The sequence below is a fragment of the Pseudorasbora parva genome, chromosome 23 (genome assembly GCF_024679245.1).
Source record: "Pseudorasbora parva isolate DD20220531a chromosome 23, ASM2467924v1, whole genome shotgun sequence".
NCBI lineage: Eukaryota > Metazoa > Chordata > Actinopteri > Cypriniformes > Gobionidae > Pseudorasbora > Pseudorasbora parva.
In genome coordinates this window covers 7,160,417-7,183,627 of record NC_090194.1, presented here as the reverse complement: position 1 = coordinate 7,183,627, position 23,211 = coordinate 7,160,417, and the positions used below count along the sequence as shown (strand labels likewise).

At 38.9% G+C, this 23,211-nt stretch overlaps 1 protein-coding gene across 12 annotated transcripts in view; it reads right to left on the bottom strand.

Moving 5' to 3' along the window:
- arfip2b (ADP-ribosylation factor interacting protein 2b) overlaps positions 1-23,211 on the bottom strand; it is a 117,683-nt gene that overhangs the window by 10,329 nt on the left and 84,143 nt on the right. For 8 of the 12 annotated variants that reach the window (XM_067432660.1, XM_067432649.1, XM_067432651.1 and 5 more), the window contains 2 exons: positions 14,951-15,078; positions 2,198-2,308 (listed from right to left, as the gene is read on the bottom strand). In XM_067432660.1, coding sequence (XP_067288761.1) covers positions 2,198-2,308; positions 14,951-15,061 — 222 coding nt within the window. In that variant the 5' untranslated portion in view covers positions 15,062-15,078. Of the gene's footprint in view, positions 1-2,197; positions 2,312-7,078; positions 7,338-14,950; positions 15,079-23,211 lie in introns of those variants that run through there. The other 4 variants (XM_067432656.1, XM_067432658.1, XM_067432657.1 and 1 more) reach the window with 3 other exon arrangements.

The following is a 23,211-nucleotide window of genomic DNA, read 5'->3' as shown; positions in this document are numbered from 1 at the left end:
GTTACATTAGTTTGTATAATTTCAGCCCTCATTGAGCAATGAATAAACTCTTCATAAAGTGGGTTGCTGAGATCCTTGTCACTCCAAGAACAGGATGGAAATTTAAAGGGTGGTTCCATGGTTTTTTTCTAGGCTTGGTTGTGTTTATGGGGCTCAGTATAACATCTTAATACTTCCTCTTTTTTTTAAATGCCATATTTTTCTTATATTTTACCTTTATATACTCGTTTGCTTCCTGCTTCTATGAAGCCTTTCCCTCCGAAAAACGCAATGGTCTTAAATTGGTTAGATGGCCAAATGTAGTTTCATGTATTTTTATTGGCTGAAGTGGCAAGCATAGGTTGTCTGGAAACGCCAATGCCTCACCATTACAGGGAGAAGTCACATCTGCGGTGACTAGCAATGGTTTATGATGTCACCAACCTGGGAAGAAGAAGCTTGTTGTAGTCCAAACTGGCCGTTTTTGTAGGCAAATAAACTGCCATAACTTTAAAAGACAATATCTCATTGAACTTTCAGCGCTGTAACTTTGCAGATACTGCTTATGCTAAAGCAGCAACATTACACAATAACTAAAGTTAAAAAAGTGAAATCGCATGCAACCACCCCTTTAAGAAAGATAGAAAGAGCCTCTCTCTCCCTCTCTCTCCACAAGAACACTTTAAAAAAAAAAAAATCAGTTTTCACATTCTGGCCTGATGCTCCTGATCTATTTAAAGATACAATGTAACGCCAATGTGCCATCTGCCTTTAGCTATGCCATTATTGCAAATGTGAAAAGTCCTCCTGGGATGAGCTTTTTAAAATGTACATAACATGAAAATGACAAAAAAGAAATATATACCCGTTTTAAACACATTTAAACAAATAACCTTTAGTTCCCCTGAAGGAATGAATCAACCTCTTAGCAAATATCTCGCTTGTGTTTGCCCAACACGTCTTCTCCCGGATCCAGTGCCACAGCTTAGTTTTCTTACAGAGGTGTGTCTTGTGACAACATTACCACTTTACCTTTTATTTACAGTGGCTTGAACAATAAGGAGATTTGAACACTGTGCTTGGCTGCATTTTCCTGTTACTACTGAAACACAAAAACAAGACTTCCACTGATGTGTCGCCACGTCATTTTTATGAAACAAATGCCTTTTACTATTCATTTTCAACCTTCATTTGTAACAGATCTCAGATTTCCAAGAAAATGCTGAACGATTATGAACTGCAATGTTTGCACCACCTGCTACCTTGTGTTTTTTTCTCATGGCTGATATTGTGAAACAAAATTAAACAGCTAGATCTCAGACTCCAAAGATGTGTAAAACCTATGCAGGTAAACTGGAATTTTTTTTACAATCACTGTTAAAGGGATAGTTCAACCAAAAATGAAAATGTTTATCTGCTTACCCCCAGGGTATCCAAGATGTAGGTGTGTTTTTTTCTTCTTCAGTAGAACACAAATGAAAATGTTTAACTCCAACCATTGCCGTATAACGCATGTCAATGGGGTGTATTCTATTAGAGTAAAAAACACAGACATACCAATCCACATTAAACCCTGTGGATCATGGCGACACATTGATGTCTTAAGACACGAAACGACTGGTTTCTGCGAGAAACCCAACAGTATGCGCGTTTTTTTTTTTTTACCTCATATCAGACAAATCTCATCTCACCAGTACTTCCAACAAAGAAGGTCAAAAACCCGGCACGATCATATATTCATTCATCATTAGTGACTGTGCGGATCGGTCGAACAAGACATCTATGTAAATATATATCTATGATCACACTGTGTTTTTGACCTTACATGATGGAAGTAATGGCATTGGCAATACTAGATGAGATTCGTCTGATATTAGGGAAAACAAATAACGCAAATACTATTGGGCTTCTCGCAGAAACCGATTGTTTCGTATCTTAAGACATCAATGTGTCGCCATGAGCCACAAGGTTTAATATGGATTTGTACATGTGTGTTTTTTACTCTCATAGTGACTCTCAGAGAAAACACCCCATTGACATCCATTATACGAGCAACGGTTGGAGTGAAAAATCTTCATTTGTGTTCTACTGAAGAAACAAAGTCACGTACATCTTGGATGCCCTGGGGGTAAGCAGATAAACATCACAGTTTCATTTTTGGGTGAACTATCCCTTTAAAAAGTGGCCCAATGTAGCGGAATCGCCGTACATCACTCACCTGCTCCAGGCTGTCATCTTCTGCCAAATTCCTAGAGTCCCCATTACTGTTAATAGGAATCTCCATAGTGGCTGCTTTACTCATCATACTGTCCGCCATACTGGAGTGTTGCTGAAAGAAAGAGTGAGATAAGGAAAGATAAGAAAATTAAACAGAGAGAGAGAGAGCTCTTCGATATATTACAAAAGGTTGACATTTCAGAATAATATATTCATGATTCACAGCTGCTAATTAACAATGTAGAGCAGATCTCACTTCAGACAACGAGCTCTAGAGTAGATTATTCCAGTCTAGCTCACAAGGTTAAAGTGAATGCAACCCAGGCTGGCTGTCATTCAACATAACACATTCTTTTGTAAAAAACCGTGAGGCTGAATAAATGATGACAATGTGGGTGAAAAATCCCTTTAACTGTAAAATCTACAAGGGCATCTCCACATGCGTTTGGTAGAAACATAAAAAAGAGTTTACTCGGGAATGTTCTGTTTAAAAGCACTTATCAGATCTGACAGGGCCCAACCCAGTCATTACCACAAAGGGAACTGCCATGGAGTTCAAGGACTAGATTTTTCCCTTCAAACTAATTAACCCGGTTAAAAACCCCTGTGAGTTTCTTTACCTCAGTGATATTTCCATTGATATTTGCTTTGGTTACTCCTTCAGCGCTCCATCCTCTCACACCTGCGGGAGGGGCTTCACCGCAACGAATGAGCAACTTCTCAAGCAGGCTTTCATTGTTAGCTCGCATAAAGCACCCAAGCTCGGCCTTCTCAATGGGCAGAGGAAAATATAGGAATGCAGGGAGCTATGTAACAATCATGTGACTCATGCAAGTTCGTCTAAGCTTCAGCTTTAGACAGGCGCTCAGAGGACCGATCTGAGCAGAGGCATCATAGCCTGCCTTCACATAAGAGCCATCTAATTCTCCTGAGTGCTCGAGCATGAAATTTAGGCAGGATAAAAGCTAATGGTTCAGGTCTTATCTGTAAACCACAGGAATGGAAAACTAGCAGTAATAAATTTGCAATCAGTGAGCAGTTGTGATGGCGGTAAGCCAATGCAAGTGCTCCTTTACTATAATGATAGAATGGAGGAAATAGGGCCGTGGTCATGGGAAGTGGGATGCTGTGACCTTACTGAAGACATTAAAATAAGCACCATTTACTTAGCGTAATGAAATGGTGGCGATGTCATTACGCCAGAAAACAATTAATCAATTTGTGGCTTTTATTTAGAAGGACATCTGGGATCAATTTGGTTGACATGATGACAGCAACCTATTGTCAAACATGCAAACTCTCAATTGCAGCACATCTGATGTGATGGATACATGCATGGAATGTAATTATGTTGCTCTACCTTGCTAAGTGGACAGTGAATTTATGGAGAACTTTGCAATTGCTTCAAAGATCTTTAAAATATCCTGGAATAAAACCAGATAGGCCTGTAATTTGACAGCTACGGTAATATTTCAACATGCATCAATGACTTTGGCCTTTTTTCCAGTGATTTGCCACTGGATTTGTGGATGCAGTATGCCATCTACCCAAGGCTGCATCTATGACAACCACAACAGGACAGGACATGACTCAAGCTAGCTGGCTTAGGTGATGTTGCCTCATTAAGCACTTTCCTAAAACAACGTCTCAAGGGACCAACACGGTAACACGAGGCTCTTTATAACAAAACAAGACATGTTCCAATTCTAGACTAGTGGTGGGGATTTTAATTTAGCCTAGTGAATTCTAATCTATTTACTAAAACTATTTTTTCTCTTTGCCAGCTCTGCATTATGTCAATAGGCAGCTACAAGTGTGTTATGAAGAGTCATTAAATCATTCCCTCAACCAATTTGTTTGCAATAGTGTTGTCAAAAGTACAGACTGCGATACCAAATCGGTATCAAAATTTAAAAAATGTGATACTTTGAGCGCTGTTGAGCGGAATCGTAAACACCTCTGAATGGCCATCGTGCTCACACGCTCATCAAATATATCTGTGATTGGCTACTACGATCAGCCCTTCACAAACATGTTGTAAAAATACATTAAAGGGTTAGTTCACCCAAAAATGAAAAATTTTTCAATAATTACTCACCCTCATGTCATTGGACCCACACAAATTAAGATATTTTTGTTGAAAGCTGATGGCTGAGAAAGGCTTCAGAAAGGCCTCCATTAGCATTCAGTACATTTCCACTGACCCACTCACAAGACCCATTAAGGCTCTAAAGACGTCGCTACAAAGTCCATCTCACTACAGTGGCTGTACAATAATTTTACCAAGTGACAAGAATAGTTTTTGTGCGCAAAAAAAATCTAAATAATGACTTTATCCACCAAGTTATTGTCTTCTGTGAAGGTCTCTGACGTGAACTCGTGCGATAGTGAACTCCTCCTCTTCCGGGTCATGTATTCGAACGGTGGAGCTGCGTCATATTCTTGCGCATGCGTCGAGTTCACGTCAATAACTTGGTGGATAAAGTTGTTATTTAGTTTTTTGTGCACAATAACTATTTCCGTCGCATTGTAAAATTATTGTTCAGCCACTGTAGTGAGATGGACTTTGTTTTTAGTGCCTTTATGGGTCTTGTGAGTGGGTCAGTGGAAATGTACTGAAAGCCAAGGGAGGCCTTTCTGAAGCCTTTCTCAGCCGTCAGCTTTCAACAAAAATATCTTCATTTGTGTTCCGAAGATGAACGAAGGTCTTACGGGTGTCGAAAGTCATGAGGGTGAGTAATTAATGAAATAATTTATTTTTGGGTGAACTAACCCTTTAACGCTTTTCACAGATACACACAGAACGTTTGAACGCAGGTGTCTATCAGCTATCGGTCCGCTGGTTTACGCCCACTTTCAAAACACTTCCATGTTCTTTCAAACCGCTGCCGTGCGTTGATCATTGTAGCCAATCACAGCCACATCCGATGAGCGCATTGGCAAAATGGCCAGTCAGAGGTGTTCACGATTACAGCTCAACAGTGCTCGAAGCGTCACATTTTTAACATTTCAAGGGTTAGTTTCACCCAAAAATTTAAATTCTGTCGTTAATTACTCACCCTCATGTCGTTCCAAACCCGTAAGAACTTTGTTCATTTTTTGAAGCGATGAGACACAGCCATCGCTTCATAAATCGCAAGCAAGCAAGCAATAGCATTTTAGCATTTCTGGTTCCCTCGTCCCGAAATCAATGGATTTGTTTAAATGGGTTTGTGATTAAACGGCTGAAATAAGGTCTGTGGTGAACACAGGCTCAAAACCCTAGACTATGAAACTATTCTAAGAAGCAGTTACATGTTTTTGAAAAAGGCAGTTGCTAACAAGTGGCTAAATGGGACTAGAGGCTGTCGGGCAGATTCAAAAATCACATCACAAATTTTACAGCCTCATTATGCTTATAATTGTGTTCTTGTAAACTAGTCTAACTCAGAAATTCAGGGGAACTGTATTTAGATAAAAACTGAAAGAGTTGTCAGAAGCTTAGTGATAGTGATGTTGAAATCACAGGATCGTGGTGTAGTCCATTTATAGTCTACCTTTAGCCTTTTACTTCTGGCGACTGCATTTAGACTTCAAAATTAATAAAAGTTGTGGTTATCTGTGATAATTATCTTGATGGTCAAAACCTGTAAGTATCATAAACTTGTGTTGATCATAGAGCTTTTGCGATAATCCAAAAGCATATGGGAAAATCCAATTAGGTTTTTCTGAGGAAACCAATGTAGACATGGTACATGGTAGACAATGTACACGGTAGATGCACACGGTAGATGCACGATATTGTTATTTTTGTTATTGTTATTAAACCTGTTCTATGGCAACACTTTTTTGCAACTTATTTCAATACCATGTTAATACCGTATACCGTGATAAAAGCTTCAGCAATTAAATCGCAACATGAAAATCTGATGCTAATTCCTGGTTGGCCTACAAATAAACATCATACCTGCACCACTCTATACAGTGCAGCCAGGGGCGTGGGAGTCAGTTTTCTATATACATGCACTAACATTTGTATAGAATTTATGTACAAATGGGTTATTTTGTTTCCATTTTAAATGTTTTTAATTATAAAAATGCAATACCCCACCCATTGGTATCACTATGGTATTTGGTACGGGGCCCAGCAAGAAGGTTTGTACCCAGTGCCCAAAATGAGGTACTACAGCTATTAATTAATTAAGTATAAATTAAATTGCCCTCTTTCAAGAGGTTAGAGATCTCTCAGATTTCATTTTTTAAAAATCCTAATTTGTGTTCCGAAGATGAACGACGGTTTTACGGGGTTGGACCCACAAAATGACAATACTAATGACAGAAGTTTACGTTAAGTGAACTAACCGCTTTAAGTCTTAACTATTTGGTCTGCTTGCTAAACCCTATAACGTTAGTGGTCAACAACCTGGGCGAACAGGTGGGACAGGTGAACGTTGACAGTGTTCATGCCATTGATTTTACCACACCATTCACCTCGAGAAACAAATAATGCCTTAAATCCATCTATCCATCAGTTCTATTCTTACATCATATCGACCTTATGGCTCGTTCAACCGTGAAACAGTCAAGCATTTTATTCCTCGTAACGCATCATGGTCTGATGTGTCAGGTAGCCTACAGTCAGTCGGCTGGCTCAAGCATTCAATGCCCAAGTGACGGTCCTTGTCGCCCTAAGGGCCTTTCATTAAAAGAAACCGCTTTTCACGCATCAAGACAGAGGCTATAACACACTTGAACCGCTAGATAAAGCCAAATATGAATTGCTGTCGTCATATATTTCACAACAATACACTACACACCAACGCGAATTCAATGCCTGTCTGTCTGTCTGCTTAGTGCGATAAGGACTGCACGAATAAAGATCAATTCATAAATATTATCTTACCTGTGTGTCTCCTATTTTAGGATTAGCTATTTGACACGCGTGCTGAATATTTTATCCCAGTTCATGCGCAATTAAACACTGACACTTCCAAAAGAGTGAGAAAATTATAAAAGCATGCACTCATGGAGGCTGAATTTATGTTAATTCATAAGCAGGCGGTTTTTCGCATGTTCAACCGACCCCACTATGTCCGGCGGCTTGTTTGTATTATTGGGCGAATCAGCCTCCAGTAGCCCGAAATGCATTGCGGATCTGACGACAGCCGCCGACCTTCCTTTAGCAGACGTGGAATGCGTGGAATGAGCAGGAATAAGCAGATAGCGCGAGGAAGAAGCCATGATGAGAAGGGAAGAGAGAAGATGCACAGCACTGTATGACCTATGTAAAGAATATCATAAGACAGTAAAAAGATATGGATAATTGTTTATCAATCTTAAATTGATAAACAAAGTGTTTACCGATCTTAAATTGTTTTTAATATATCTACTGAAATACTATAGCCTAGTAATAACCTACAAACAACACATTTCTTCAGTAGCCTATACTTGGTGTGGATTTTTAACAACTATTTAGTCTACTCAAAACTATGTTTTATGTTTATTGATAACAACAACTTGGGTAAGACCATATAGAAATATAAGAGAACAACTATCCAGCAACCAGTAACATCATCTGCAAATCAGAGGGTGGCAGTATAAGCAAAGAATAGGAGTTTTTTTTTTTCTTTCTAGGGACTCAAGATTCACAGAATTTTGTGAAGCATAGCGGGGATATTACATTATAAAGAATTTCTTCATTAAGTGGAACAAAATGTCATTCTTTTTGTTATTAATCAACTTTAATGACTCAGCAATTCCATCTCTATACATTAGGTTACAAGGTATGCATTTTGCAAATGTTTATGGATGTAATATTTACCATGCAAAATGTAGAAATGTACCACATATTCAAACATTTTTCTTCTGTGTGTGAAAGAACATAACATCTTTTAGAGATACTTTATAATTAACATAATTCTTGGGGCAAAAATAAAAGAACTAACATCAGTCCAAAAATGTTATAGGAGAAACTTCTAAATAAAAAGAGCCAATCATTGTTGTGTCTAATTTCAACATTTTTCTGTAACGCTGCTTTAAAATAATATGTATTGTGAAAAAACATACAAAATAAATGTGAACTAAATGTATTATTGTCTCCCAAAAGAATGAGTCAACTCTGAAACGCCTATATGAGTCATTTGTATTTCGAATCTCACTACGTGATTGACGTCACTAGTAAAGACATTTGCATAATTTACATTACATATGCGGTGTTATTGCTAATATACACATGAGTTTATTGATGGACATACACTTGTTAATGCTGATGGTGAGGAATTACAGTTTGCATATCTCACAATATACCTCAAAATGAGTAGCGTATCACTGAGAAACTTCCTGCTCAAGTCCTTGCGTTGGAGGTTCGGGTTGAATATCTAGTTCTTCCAATGTTTCATCGCTGGACTCAGGCTCGGATTGATATGGTAAAATCAACGTCATCATTACTGTCTTTACAGTGTGTACAATCTCTTGAGCTTTAGGAAGCCTCCAGAGCTGGAGGTCAGTTATGCTAATGAGTGTTTAGCTTCCAACACATGCTGTAAGCAGTAGACCATTTGTAACAAACTGGGCCATCTGGCCAATCAGAGCAGAGTAGGTGGTGATGTGCAATGTATATGAGAAAATGTTTTTTGACCTTTGATGCATGCAACCCTTTTGTAGGAGACCTCCAAAACAAAATTAGGAGTCTTTAAAAAAAGCTTAATGAGTCACTTTAAACAGGAAAAACATAGAAACATACAATTAAGTTATTTTCTCTAGAAAGATATAATAGGACTATTGTTTCCTTTTTGTCTCAACCATCTTCACCCACAAAAGTATTGAAATGCTGCAGAACGCTTACCTCTAACTCTTTAGAGTCGCTTACCTTAGGGCAGCAAAATTTACCATGATGCAAGGCGACAAGGCCTGTTATTTTAAAGTGGTTGAACCATGTAGCTAATGTTTTCTCTGTCTTTCAGGTCATGCCAGGCTCCTTTATCCCATTCTGACTTTTGCTCCTTTCTTTCTCGCTAATACTTGAAGATTCACTGCTATACGGTTCCAGCAACATGCAATAACAGAAGAACAGCTTCTCACTCAAAGTGCCATGAGATTGTCTTTATAACCGATCCGAGAGAAGAGTTTGTCTCCAAACTTTAGGTTAGCAGCGATGTGGTGGGTGCTTGGTGCTTCAGTATCTCAGCAGGGGTGCTCTGCATTTCATGTTAACCTCTCTGATAGAATCAAGCAAACAACCATCCAAAACATAAAGGGATAGTTTTATGGTTATTAATGCAATATGCAATTGTTGGCCTTCTCAACCATGTGTGAATGCACATAGTTTTGTAAAGCAGCTCCCTTAATTTGGCAGGTGAAGGCTGTTAACAGGACAACCTGTCATTCTTTAGAGGTGTTTCAGAAGTTTCCCTCAGCTGCCAACACTGAGCTTTTACTGTTTTTGTTGGTTTATATTTCACCGAACTGCAACAGCACTGTAATGTGGAGCTTGCACGTATGACTTTTTGTTTAACGAGTGATTTGCACGTACAGTGATGTTGTAAACCTTCCCCACACACCAACTGAATACTCACAGTCATTACACATAAAACAAGTTCCACAAAGAAAAGCTCACTTTAGGCAACAAATATATAAGCAGTTTAAAGGAAATCCAATTATTTTATTTGCCTGCCTCAGATTACTAAATTTACTATTTGTTGACCTGAACTTAATGGTCAAAGAGATTCTTAATCTTTTGGAACATTTACAGATAAAGATTTAATTATGAACATGGTTTCAATTTCTGAATTTTGAAGTAAGAACTTGTCACATGCATTTGAACACACTTGCTGAACCACTTGGTGGCGCTGTAACCTACATACATGAGTGATTACATGAGAACGTATGATTTGAGAACTAGCCATCACCTCTTTGTAACCTTAAATGACTACATTCGTCTTAAGATGTGTGACATGTTTGTAAGTGTGACTTTTGGTAGTTTACAGTCGAATGCACGCTACAACAACTGTACAGCTGCCACACATCAGCACAGCACAATTTGTACTTCTCACACTGCCAAATTTTTCATGTGTCTCATCATAAAACTCCAATAATGTCACTAATGGGATCCCGATAAACATAGCGCTGTTCATCCTCTGGCTCTGAATACAATCTGGTTTTGACTTACTCTCTCATCAATGAAAAACAGTTGTAAGGTCGGTCACGGAAGAGACTGGACAGCACACATGTCTATGTGAAAAGATTTATTGTTGACATCAGCTGATTATATTTATGTTATTTAACAGTTTTTTTAACTGTTATTTGAGCATTATTTAAACATTTTTTAGACATCATGTTTAAAATAATTCATGTATTTGTTTACTGCGAATAAACAGAAATTGCAAAATTATTATTTGAGCTTGTGATTGGAAAACCCAATTGTTACTTGCACAAAGCTTTCATCAATTTGATGCAGGCACTACATTTTATATAAATTGTGCAATGCAATTAAGATATGATAATATGATAATATTTCATATAAATGGAGTTTTTCTATTGTTTTTTATTTCTTTTCTATTTCTATTTTCTATTGCTCTATTTGTTAAAGAATTCTGAAAACATTTATGATTTCCACAAAAATAATATGATAATTGAGCAGCAAATCATAATTAGAATCATATTAGAATGATTTGTGAAGGATCATGTGACACTGAAGACTAGAGTAATGATGCTGAAAATACAGCTTTGACATCACATGAATAAATTAAATTTAATAAACACTATATTGCCAAAATTCTGGGACATCTGCCTTCACATGCAATTGTTAATTTGAAGGGTTTAATAAGGAGTTGGTGCGCAGTCATGTTGAAACAGGACGGGGCCCATCCCCAAACTGTTCCCACAAAGTTGGAAGCATGAAATTGTCCCAAATATCATGGTATGCTGAAGCATTAAGAGTTCCTTTCACTGGAACTAAGGGACCAAGCCAAACGCCTGAAAAACAACCCCACACCATAATCCCACCTCCACCGAACTTTACACTTGCCACAATGTGGTTCTCCTGGCAACCGCCAAACCCAGACTTGTCCATCGGATTGCCAGACAGAGAAGCGTGATTTGTCACTCCTGAGAACATGTCTCTACTGCTCTAGAGTCAAGTGGAAGCGTGCTTTACACCACTGTATCTGAACACTTTGCATTGTACTTGGTGATGTAGGGCTTGGATGCAGCTGCTTGGCCATGAAAACCCATTCCATGAAGCTCCCTACACACTGTTCTCAAACTAATCTTTGCTTGAAGTTTGGAGGTCTTTAGCTATTGACTCTGTAGAAAGTTGGCGACTTATGCACACTGTCCACCTCAGAATGCGCTGACCCTGCTGTGATTTTACATGGCCTATCACTTCGTGGCTGAGTTGCTGTTGTTCCCAATTGGTTCCACTTTGTTATTATACCAATAACAGCTGACCGTGGAATATTTAGTAGTGAGGACCCACCACGGTACCATCACGGTACCAACCCATCACGGTATTACGCTTGAATTCACTGAGCTCCTGAGAGCGAATCATTCTTTCACAAATGTTTGTAGAAGTGTCATTACTAGGTGCTTGATTTTATACACCTGTGGCCATGGAAGTGATTGTAACACCTGAACTCATTTATTTAGAGGGGTGTCCCAATACTTTTGGCAATATAGTATATATTAAAATAGAAAACAGTTATTTTTTTGGAATTGTAATAATAATATTTCATATTACTATTTTTGCTGTATTTTTAAACAACTAAATTCAGACATGAGCAGAAGCGAATTCTTTCAAAACCATTCTTAATTATTCCAAAATTATATCCGGCAGTGTATTTGTTCCTGTGAATTGAACCCATGACCTTGGAGTCACTAGTGCCATGCTCTAACAGCTGAGCTTCAACAACAAGAAGACACATCACACCTTGTGTACTTGCTCTCCCCTCAGTGTGGTTCTTGTTACTTGGGTCCGGACCAAAGCGCAGATGACTGATTCCTGAATGCTGAGCGCTACGGTGGCCTGTGGGATCTGCTCTGGAATGCCGCCATTACTTGTGAAGAATTCATGTTTATGAGATTAAGTACCAAACTGCACTCCCGGCTCAACGGATGACCCTAACATCCCACCTCGATATCTTTCATGAGGAACCAGATGCCATTTTGAAAGGCTGTGTGTGTATGACCATGGACATATGTATGTTTATATGTGTGTATTTCCACAAAGAAGCACAACTAAAAGCAGCTGCTGGAGCCCCTTGCTCTCGGCCCAAAGCTCTCGCCCCAAATCACCCTCCAGAGAGCACAGAGACATGGTACATCAGAGGCTGCTGACTGATTCAAACCAGCTCCCAGGAGACAAACAGCACCAGTTTGTCTTCGTATGTCAAAGCCGGCCATTGTTGAAACACTTTGTTGAAAGTTAAATCAAAAAGTTATGTGCAAAATATGCTGATAAAATTATGTCAATTAATTAATTAAGGAATACACATTATTTTACAGTAGTCAGTTTTGTTGTTGTTATTAACTAGAACTAATACTAAAAAAATGTATTATCATTTTGGTTGATTTTAATAAAACTGAAATACAATAAAATAAGTGATTAAGGACTAAAATTTCTAAAATTAAAGGTGGAATAAAAACAAATCTAAGTAAAAAAAGCACATCAAAATTAATAAAACTAACATTTAAATGAAAAACTTAATTTAACACATGCACCCGGCCATCCACGTGATGTAAAAGAAAACGTGATTCATCAGACCAGGCCACCTTCTTCCATTGCTCCGTGGCCCAGTTCAACAACAAGAAGACACATCACACCTTGTGTGTGTACTTGCTCTCCCTCAGTGTGGGTCTTGTTGGTGCCAGTTCACATGCCCACTTTTGGTGCTTTCGGTGGTGGACAGGGGTCAGCATGAGCACCCTCCCATATGCAAAAAAACTGATGCACTGTGTATTCTGACACACCTTTCTATCAGAACCATCATTAACTTCTTGAGCAATTTGAGCTCCAGTAGCTTGTCTGTTTGATCGGACCACACGGGCCAGCCTTCGCTCCCCTGACCCTGACCCGGCTCACTGCTGTTTCTTCCTTGGACCACTTTTGAGAGATACTGACCACTGCAGACCGGGAACACCCCACAAGAGATGCAGTTGAGATACTCTAGAATTACAATTTGGCCTTTGTAAAACTTTCTTAAGTCCTTACACATGCCTATTTTTCCTGCTTCTAACATTCCACACTTAATTTTTTTCCATTAATTTAGTGCATCATCCGGGTATTTAAAGTGCACTTTTTTTGTTTGGAATTTTTAGTGTGAACGGACTATTTATACTTAAAAGCATCGTTGAATAGAGCATATGTACGCAAATTGGGACAAATATATGTTTCTTGGAGATGCTCAATTCTACTTTGATTCTTATGGAACTAATTTCACTGGTGGAACAAATTTAGACTGGCAATATTCTACATTTACATTTACATTTATGCATTTGGCAGACGCACTTACATTGCATTTTTAAGGTACTCATTTTACATTTTTGTGTCAAATCTCTTTTCCCCTGGGAATCGAACCCATGACCTTGGCGTTGTAAGCACCCTGCTCTACTGGTTGAGCTACAGGAAAGCCTATTGTGTCTAAAATGTTAGTTTTTTTATATAATTTTCATTTATAATGTTAATTTATATAGATTAAAATAGCATTTTATCATTTTTTTCTCTTAGAAACTTAATTTACAGTATCTAAATAATTAACACCAGCTACTATGCAATTGCTTAATAGCACCTTTCGTAAATTATTTCAACTGTCAATGATGGCTTGATAAGCTTTCACTTTCACCCATTTAACAATACATGGTTGCCTAACTGCTGCCCAAAGTCCATAAATACATTGCCAAGTCGTCTTAACCGCAAAGTTAAACGAGTAACAGGGCTGTTGTATTTTAGAAGCACTGAACTCTCGCTCGTTCCAAACACCATGAGGTAAAAATCTCTATGTGGCTTTGCCCTCCACAGTTTGGAGTTTTTCTCTGTGAGCAGCAGGAGAGAGTATGTGAGTATTTGCGCATGTGAGTGTGCATCTGTGTTTGTGGGAGATTACTTTGTGACAAAGTGTTCACACGCAACTCAATGGCCAGCTGCAGAAATCATGCTTGTTTTCTCGACAGAGAAGGAATCTAAATGTTCCCTTTAAATCACCTAACCATATCTCAGGACCAAACCAAGGAGAACCAAAATGACTTAATTTATCTAAGCCTTTATTATTAGAGATCTGTAATTCATTTGCTTCAATGCACACTAAATTAAGAAAGAATTCACATGGTAGACGTTATTTGTTTATACTACGTGGGCGAGAGAGGAGGAAAGAACAGATTTACAGCTGTGAACACAGGTATGTCCTGTGAGATCCATCAATAAATTATCTCTCAACACACTCAAGCGTGAAAAGCAAGAGTGAAAGCAAGATTGGTCTGTTAATATCAGGATATCTTTTGACACCGCTTTACCATTTCACATTCAATCAAAACCATAGGGCTGAAACCTAACAGGAATCAAATCTGTTTGCTTAAAGAGGTCCTTGATTATAATTTCACTTTTTTAACTTTAGTTAGTTTGTAATGTTGCTGTTTGCGCATAACATCTGCAAAGTTACAACGCTCAAAATTCAAAGCAAAGGGTGATCTTTCTTTTAAAGAAATTGCTTTTTAAGGACTACAACAAATGGCTGGTGGGACTATATTACAACAAGCTTATTCATGGGTTAGTGACATCACTAACCTTAAAATTCACATAAACCCTTCCTTCAGGAACACACATCAAAGGCCATGTTGAGTACAGGAAGAGATGTTGTAGTAGAGCACATTTAGGAGTCTGCTCATGCTGTAGCATCCATCTTTTCACATGTTCTGCAATACACATAACACAAATGCAATAGCATGTCATAAAAGCAAGATGAACCTAAACCATATCTGTTCTATCTTCATGCATCATACATTCCCACACAAATGATTTATAGATTATCATGATTATGATTGATTATGATAATACATAAATTAATCAACTAACCAGAAACTAATTCAGAAACGACCTGTAGCATTCTACATGTTATCACTTCTTCTTGAGTCTCTCCATCATTGTCAGACTCCGGTTTAAACATAAAAGGCATAATAGGACTCCTTTAAGGCAGCGTCCCAGACTGTAGTTGAATCACAACAAGACATTTGTATAGGTGATCTCAATCCTGCTGTATTTGCTGAAATATCACTCTCTTCTGTCAGAATTTGTCACACTAAGGGCTTTCAATTAAATCTTGCTTCAATGCTAGCATGCTAAAATGTCAAAGTGTGCCGGATGACCATGCCTAACTCATTTTGTTTCATTTTAAATTAATCAATCCGATTCATCAATTATGAATAGCTCATGTTCAGGCCTGTAGGGCCAGATTTAAGTGTTTGTGTACTAATATTCAAAATCTGCTAATATTTATCATTCCAAAACATCCTTGTGACGTTGTGTTTCCCATAGCATTGTCTCCAGCACAGCTCCATGTAAACCGTGTGTATCTGCCAGGCGGTCACCTCCTGGAGTTCAGTCCTGTAATGCTCAGAGAGAAAGATGGATGGTCTTCCTCAACTAAGTCATTAAGAGGGTGAACAAACACTCCCTTAGCCCCTCTTAAAACGACAAGCCTTTCTCTCTAAATAAAACACGTAGCCGCACGAAAACAAATAACGTTTCCAGAACGCTCCTCTCCGATGTCATCTGATCCGGAACTGCTTTCTGAAAAATGTACTGATAAATAAATGCAAGGGGTGAACTTTGACCCATGAGGGGGTCATATAGGTACAGGGGGCCTCAGTAGTTTGAGAATTGAAGGGAGGTACCACTTGAGGTCAGTCTCTTATAATGTGTGAACACCTGTAAGTGAATAGTGATTTGCTTCCTTAGTTATTTGCACCCACAGCTACTCGGCTAAACACAGAGTATATAAATCATCTGGATTTAGCATACACTTCACCTCCAGACTGGCCATTGCCTAAACTCACCTGCTCTTGCTTTATGGACAATGATAAAAAGAGCAGCCACTAAGTTTAGTTTTATAGGCCACAGGTTTGTAGAAAGATCATTTATAATAGACCTTCTGTTTATATTCGGGTTACTGTACTGTATATCTAAAAGGACTTTGAATGCTTCACATATCTTCAGATTTATTCACCCAGGCTGTTGATGTTTTTTTAGGATTATTTGTCCTTGTCTAGAGCAACAAATACAGCTAGAAACTGTGGCTTGACACTGAAAGCATAATGATATATGATATAATAATAATATATATATAAAAAGAGAAAGAGAAAGAGAGAGAGAGAGAGAGAGAGAGAGAGAGAGAGAGAGAGAGAGAGAGAGAGAGAGAGAGAGAGAGAGAGAGAGAGAGAGAGAGAGAGAGAGAGAGAGAGATTCACTATATTGCCAAAAGTTTTGGGATGCCTACCTTTACATGCACATGTACTTTAATGACATCCTATTCTTAATCCGTAGGGTTTAATATGGAGTTGGCTCTCTGCAGCTATACCAGCTTCAACTCTTCTGGGAAGTCTTTCCATAAGATTTAGGGGTGTGTTTATAAGAAATTGATGATTCTTTTAGAAGCCAGGTCTAAAAGATCAGGCACTGATGTTGGACGAGAATGCCTGGCTCGCTGTCTCTGCTCTAATTTATCCCAAAGGTGTTCTATCAAGTTGAGGTCAGGACTCTGTGCAGGCCAGTCAAGTTCATCCACACCAAACTCGCTCATCCATGTCTTTATGGAACTTGTTTTGTGCACTGGTGCGCAGTCATGTTGGAACAGAACAGGTCCATCCTCAAACTGTTCCCACAAAGTTGGGAGCATGAAATTGTCCAAAATGTCTTGGTATGCTGAAGCATTAAGAGTTTTTTTCAATGGAACTAAGGGGACAAGCCTAGTTCTCCTGGCAACCAGCAAACCCAGACTCGTCCAACAGATTGACAGTCCAGAGAACACGTCTCCACTACTCTAGAGTCCAGTGGCGGCGTACTTTACACCACTGCATCCAGCGATTCACATTGCACTTACCAAATGTAAGGCTTGGATGCAGCTGGTCAGCCACGGAAACCCATTCCATGAAGCTCTCTGCACACTGTTCTTGAGCTAATCTGAAGGCCACACAAAGTTTTTGACGGTCTGTAGCTATTGACTCTGCAGAAAGTTGACGACCCTGCTCTTTGATTTTACGTGGCCTACCACTTTTATGGTTGAGTTGCTGTTGTTCCCAATTGCTTCCACTTTGTTATTTATTAATTATTTATTAGCTGAGCAGCATTTAGTGGATGAAAAAATACAAACTGACTAAATGTCAGTTTAGTCGCTCTGTCAGATTTTTAAAATGTTGCCAGATTTTTTCAACAATACTTTTTTAAGTGATTATGTTCAGATCTGAAGTTAACATCATACTATGAGAGCGAGAGCTCTGTGTTTGAGTCTCCACACACATGTCCAGCACATGCAGAAATAGCTGTAATGTGTGAGCTGTGACCAATCCCAAACAATAAACCACCAGAACGTTCTAGTGTTCAGCTTTCATAAACCGTCAAGACACAGTCTCTCATTATGCAGCACTCCACATGAGGAATCCATCCTGACAAAACCCAGCTCAGCTCATATCTTGAGCGAATGTGTCAGCAAAGCTATAATCACAATGGTGATGCCCTTATAAGGGTACTGAGTGTGTTTGGTTTATGCTTGTCTCCCTGACCCAGCATCCATGCTCTTTTTGAATTCCATCATTTTCTCTCCTCTTCTGCCAACTGATAATGCCGCCTCAAAAAAGGCTAAGAGGAGACAGTGGGAGAAAAAGACTACTGAACATCACGGTCAGTATTAATGTATTTATAAATGAGGGCATTTTTTTTAAGTGTCTGATTAAAACGAAGTAACTTTCAAATAGTTCATTTTTTTATTTACTCACCCTTATGATATTTTTAAACCTGAATTACTTTATTTATGCATTTTTGTAAAAATGCAAAATGTAAACTTTAACTTTTTAATATAACACATTTTAGAGAAACATTTTGGTTGAACTCAAATATTAAAAAGAAAATATTTAAAATTGAATGTCTAAATTTAATCTGATTTCTTCCATTAAATCAGCAATATTTCTTACCTTTCCTTGCCTTATTAATGATTACATTTGATACTTGTATACAGATCTGAGCTGCTGAACAAACTCTGCCATAATGTTTGCTTATTCTGTGAGAAAAGGTCATAGATATATTTTTGTTTCTGATGCTTTTTGATTATTTGTGCATGTTTGTTGAAGGCTCTGAGCCATCGATGGCTATTCACAGGTGTTTACGATTACTCTCGTTATTACTAATCAGCACTGTGCCTGGCGGTGCGTAGTGGTGCTCACTTATTAGAATTATTTATTGCCTTTTTTTATATGCCAAAAATATCAAATAGGTAAAGTTTAGAGAAGTTAAACCTCAACTATCTACAGCTGATATTTTAACAACACCCCACATACACTCTACAAAACACAATTTGGGTTGTTTTAACCAAAGAGGGCAAATATAGGGCAGAACATCCCATTATGCCGGTTATTGAAACCTGCATAATGTGTGGAAACATTTTTACTATAATACCAGTTTTATTTCCGTATCATATGTATTCAGTATTATAGTATAGCATATGGATGCTTTAGGTAGGCCATTGTTAGTTTTTTACTTACAGGCCTGTATTGCAGTTACATGAAAATTAGACCTTTTTGGAAAAAGCTCAATTGTTATTGGAAGATATTTTAGGGAGGCAATAGGGTGTTTTCACACTAGCAGAATGAGTGGGAGAGCGTTGCTATAGTTTGAGGACACTGTAATGCAATTGTAGTGGACATCACATTCCAGGGACCAGTTTATGGCCGGGCCCCTCTTTGCCCGTAACAGTGGACAAAGGTTTGCTACATTTTGATTGGATCTTGTTGGACGCTTGGACAACAGCCAGACATCAAGCCCAGGAAGGACAGGACTTCTCATTGGTCCACATGCAGTTTCTGCCCTTCACCCACCTAGAGACTGATGTAATGTCCTGATTCCTCAGGACCTTAGCAGTAGTGGGTGAAACAAAGAAAGACCAAAACTGATCCATCCAAATCCATTCACAGCTATGTTTGGAAACCTTAAGACTGATGTAAACTACATATATCCATCTCATACTTATTCAGAGAAATAAGTATTCTCTGTGACTATTTGTAATGCAACATCTTAGACAAATTCAGCTGTTAATAAACAAATGAATGAACGCATAACAGTTCAATAATTTTCCATCATGTTTGGTGTCTATTTGTTTAGTATATTGCCAAGGGTATTCTGATGGTGGTTTGGAAAATGAGAAATGCATTGAAAAACTTTAAAGACACTTTAAAGACTTCTAACTGTGTACAGTATGCAAATGTGTTCCATAGGGGAAAGAAGGGTGGGCCACACTGTGTGCCCTCTCTGATGCCAGCCGCCAATAGCAACGCTGGAATGGAGAAGTGCCAAATTGCAATCTCCTCCTTTTCGGAAAAGGATAAAGGTACCCTTTCAATAGACACTCCTTGTTCTGAGTCTCCACGCGAGAGTCAAACAGTTCACCAGTTCTGAGTCTGTCCGCCGAGGATTAGACTGTGACAGAGCAACCAGGTTCTGAGTCTGTCTGCCTAGGATTAGACTGTGACAGAGCAACCAGGTTCTGAGTCTGTCCGCCGGGGATTAGACTGTGACAGAGCAACCAGGTTCTTAGTCTCCACATCCGAGAGACAAACAGTTCACCAGGTTCTGAGTCTGTCTGCCTAGGATTAGACTGTGACAGAGCAACCAAGTTCTGAGCCTCAGGTTTAACCAGAGAGACAACACAAGATCCGAGGATCTGAATCTACAGCTTGTGAGGCAGCAACAGATACGACAACGTTCTGAGCCTCCAGCCTGTGAGGAAAGAGACATTAACCAACACTACGTTCAGCGTTTTAGTCCAGCGAGATGACTACAGCATGTCCCAAGTCTCCATGCTAAAGAGATCAGAGCAGATTGACTAACTTCTGAGTGTCTGGTCCAAAGAGGCAGAAGACACACAGAGACATTTGCAACAAGGTTAAGCTCAGGAGAGCAAACCTTCACTTCAAGGTTCCTTCGTCTGCGTGTTCCAGATTAAGGACCTTCTGCACCTACTTCAGGGCCTCATCTGCGTGTTCCAGATTTTAGGACCCTTTGGTGCCCCAGGAGATCAGCATCCCACAGATCTTCGTGTTCAAGGCTGTTGAAACAGATTCCAGCTCCTTTCTTCACTGCACTGTCTCCCAGCAAAACCAGTGGAAGAAGTCATCACCATCGGACTGCTTACTCAAACACCTGGAACGTAAATATCACTTAACCAAACCTCTTTCTAGAGACCTTGGCATTGTTGTATATTATCAGTATATGATTTTGTAATTTACATTAAAAGTAATATAACTGATGCTAGTTAATAACAAATAATCTTTCGTTTATTTGTTTGATACATAATAAGGTTCTTCACCTTAATTTCAGAGAAACAACAGTTTATCTTTCCATAAGATAACGTAACTCTTCTATAGCCACACTTAACTCACTCACATGTATTTTATGCATTTTACGCACTTTATTCCGTTATCATTCATTGTATTCATTTAGTAGTTGTGTTAATTGTTCTGTTTATCTTTTGTTAATAAAATCTATTTTATTACAATTTTGTCTTCCTTATGATGATAAAACAGAAAAGGCTCTACAAGTTAGAAATCTCACCAATCTTTCAGATAAATCAGCTGACCAACTCTCCCCCCTTTACATTCATTATAAATGACTGGGCAGCCTCCTGTTTGGAGTGTTCTCATACAGCCAAGGTAAAAGACCTTGACTAGTGTCCCAAACTAAGAGGGGGGAAGGTGATCATCTGATGTACTCATAACCAAAACTTAAGTGACCTGTGATCCAAAAATCACAAAGTCAACAGTGACGTGAGTACCAATAATTACCTTACTTAGTGTCCTTGGGTGGACAAAAGTAAAAATCACTACACAATACAGGTATTTTGAGCCCCTCAGAATCTGCTGTCTTTCCTTATGGGCCGTTTTATCAAGCCAGAAAACATCTGTTCTACGGTGGAGTCCGTTGGCCAAACCCTGGCTCCCCAATGAAACTAAATGTATCTAGCCAGGATGTAACCTGAATTGGATACTGTTTTTGGAAACACTCGATTGTTATTAGAGGATGCTTTAGGTAGGCCAGTCTTAGTTGTTTACTCACAGGCCTGTATTGTAGTTACATGAAAGTGATATCTTCTTGGAAAAGACTCAATTGTAATTGGAAGATTATTTAGTGAGGCCATAGGGTGTTATCACACTAGCAGAATGAGTGGGAGAGAGTTGCTATAGTTTGAGGACACTGTAATGCAATACAGGTGGTAGCTCATTCTGAGGGGGCATTTTGAGCCCCTCAGAATTCGCTGCCTTTCCATATGGGCCGTTTTATCAAGCCAGAAAACATCTATTCTACCTTGGAGTCTGTTGGCCAAAGCCTGGATCCCCACCACAACTTAATGGGTTCTAGCCAGGATCTACCCTGATTTGGAGACTGTTTTTTGAAACACTCGATTGTTATTAGAGGATGCTTTAGGTAGGCCATTGTTTACTCAGAAGACTGTATTGTAGTTACATGAAAGTTATATCTTTTTGGAAAAGACTCAATTGTTATTGGAAGATTATTTAGTGAGGCCATAGGGTGTTATCACACTAGCAGAATGAGTGGGAGAGAGTTGCTATAGTTTGAGGACACTGTAATGCAATACAGGTGGTAGGTCATTCTGAGGAGGCATTTTGAGCCCCTCAGATCTTGCTGCCTTTCCATATGGGCTGTTTTATCAAGCAAGAAAACATCTGTTCTACCATGGAGTCGTTAGGCCAAAGCCTGGCTCCCCACCACAACTAAATGTGTTCTAGCCAGGATGTAACCTGAATTGGAGACCATTTTTTTGAAACACTTGATTGTTATTAGAGGATGCTTTAGGTAGGCTAGTCTTAGCTTTTTACTCACAGGCCTGTATTGTAGTTACATGAAAGTGGGATCTTTTTGGAAAAAAACTCAATTGTTATTGGAAGAGTTTTTATTGAGGCCATAGGGTGTTTTCACACTAGCAGAATAAGTGGGAGAGAGTTGATATAGTTTGAGGACACTGTAATGCAATACAGGTGGTAGCTCATTCTGAGGGGCATTTTGAGACCCTCAGATTTTGCTGCCTTTCCATATGGGCCGTTTTATCAAGCCAGGAAATATCTGTTCTACTGTGCAGTCTGTTGGCCAAAGCCTGGCTCCCCACCACAACTAAATGGGTTCTAGCCAGGATCTAACCTGATTTGGAGACTGTATTTTGAAACACTCGATTGTTATTAAAGGAATCTTTAGGTAGGCCATTGTTTACTCAGTGGCCTGTATTGCAGTTACATGAAAGTGATATCATTTTGGAAAAGATTCAATTGTTATTGGAAGATTATTAAGTGAGGCCATAGGGTGTTTTCACACTAGCAGAATAAGTGGGAGAGAGTTGCTATAGTTTGAGGACACTGTAATGCAATACAGGTGGTAGCTCATTCTGAGGGGCATTTTGAGACCCTCAGAATTTGCTGCCTTTCCATATGGGCCGTTTTATCAAGCCAGAAAACATCTATTCTACCTTGGAGTCCGTTGGCCAAAGCCTGTATCCCCACCACAACTAAATGGGTTCTAGCCAGGATCTAACCTGATTTGGAGACCGTTTTTTGAAACACTCGATTGTTATTAGAGGATGCTTTAGGTAGGCCATTGTTTACTCAGAAGACTGTATTGTAGTTACATGAAAGTTATATCTTTTTGGAAAAGACTCAATTGTTATTGGAAGATTATTTAGTGAGGCCATAGGGTGTTATCACACTAGCAGAATGAGTGGGAGAGAGTTGCTATAGTTTGAGGACACTGTAATGCAATACAGGTGGTAGGTCATT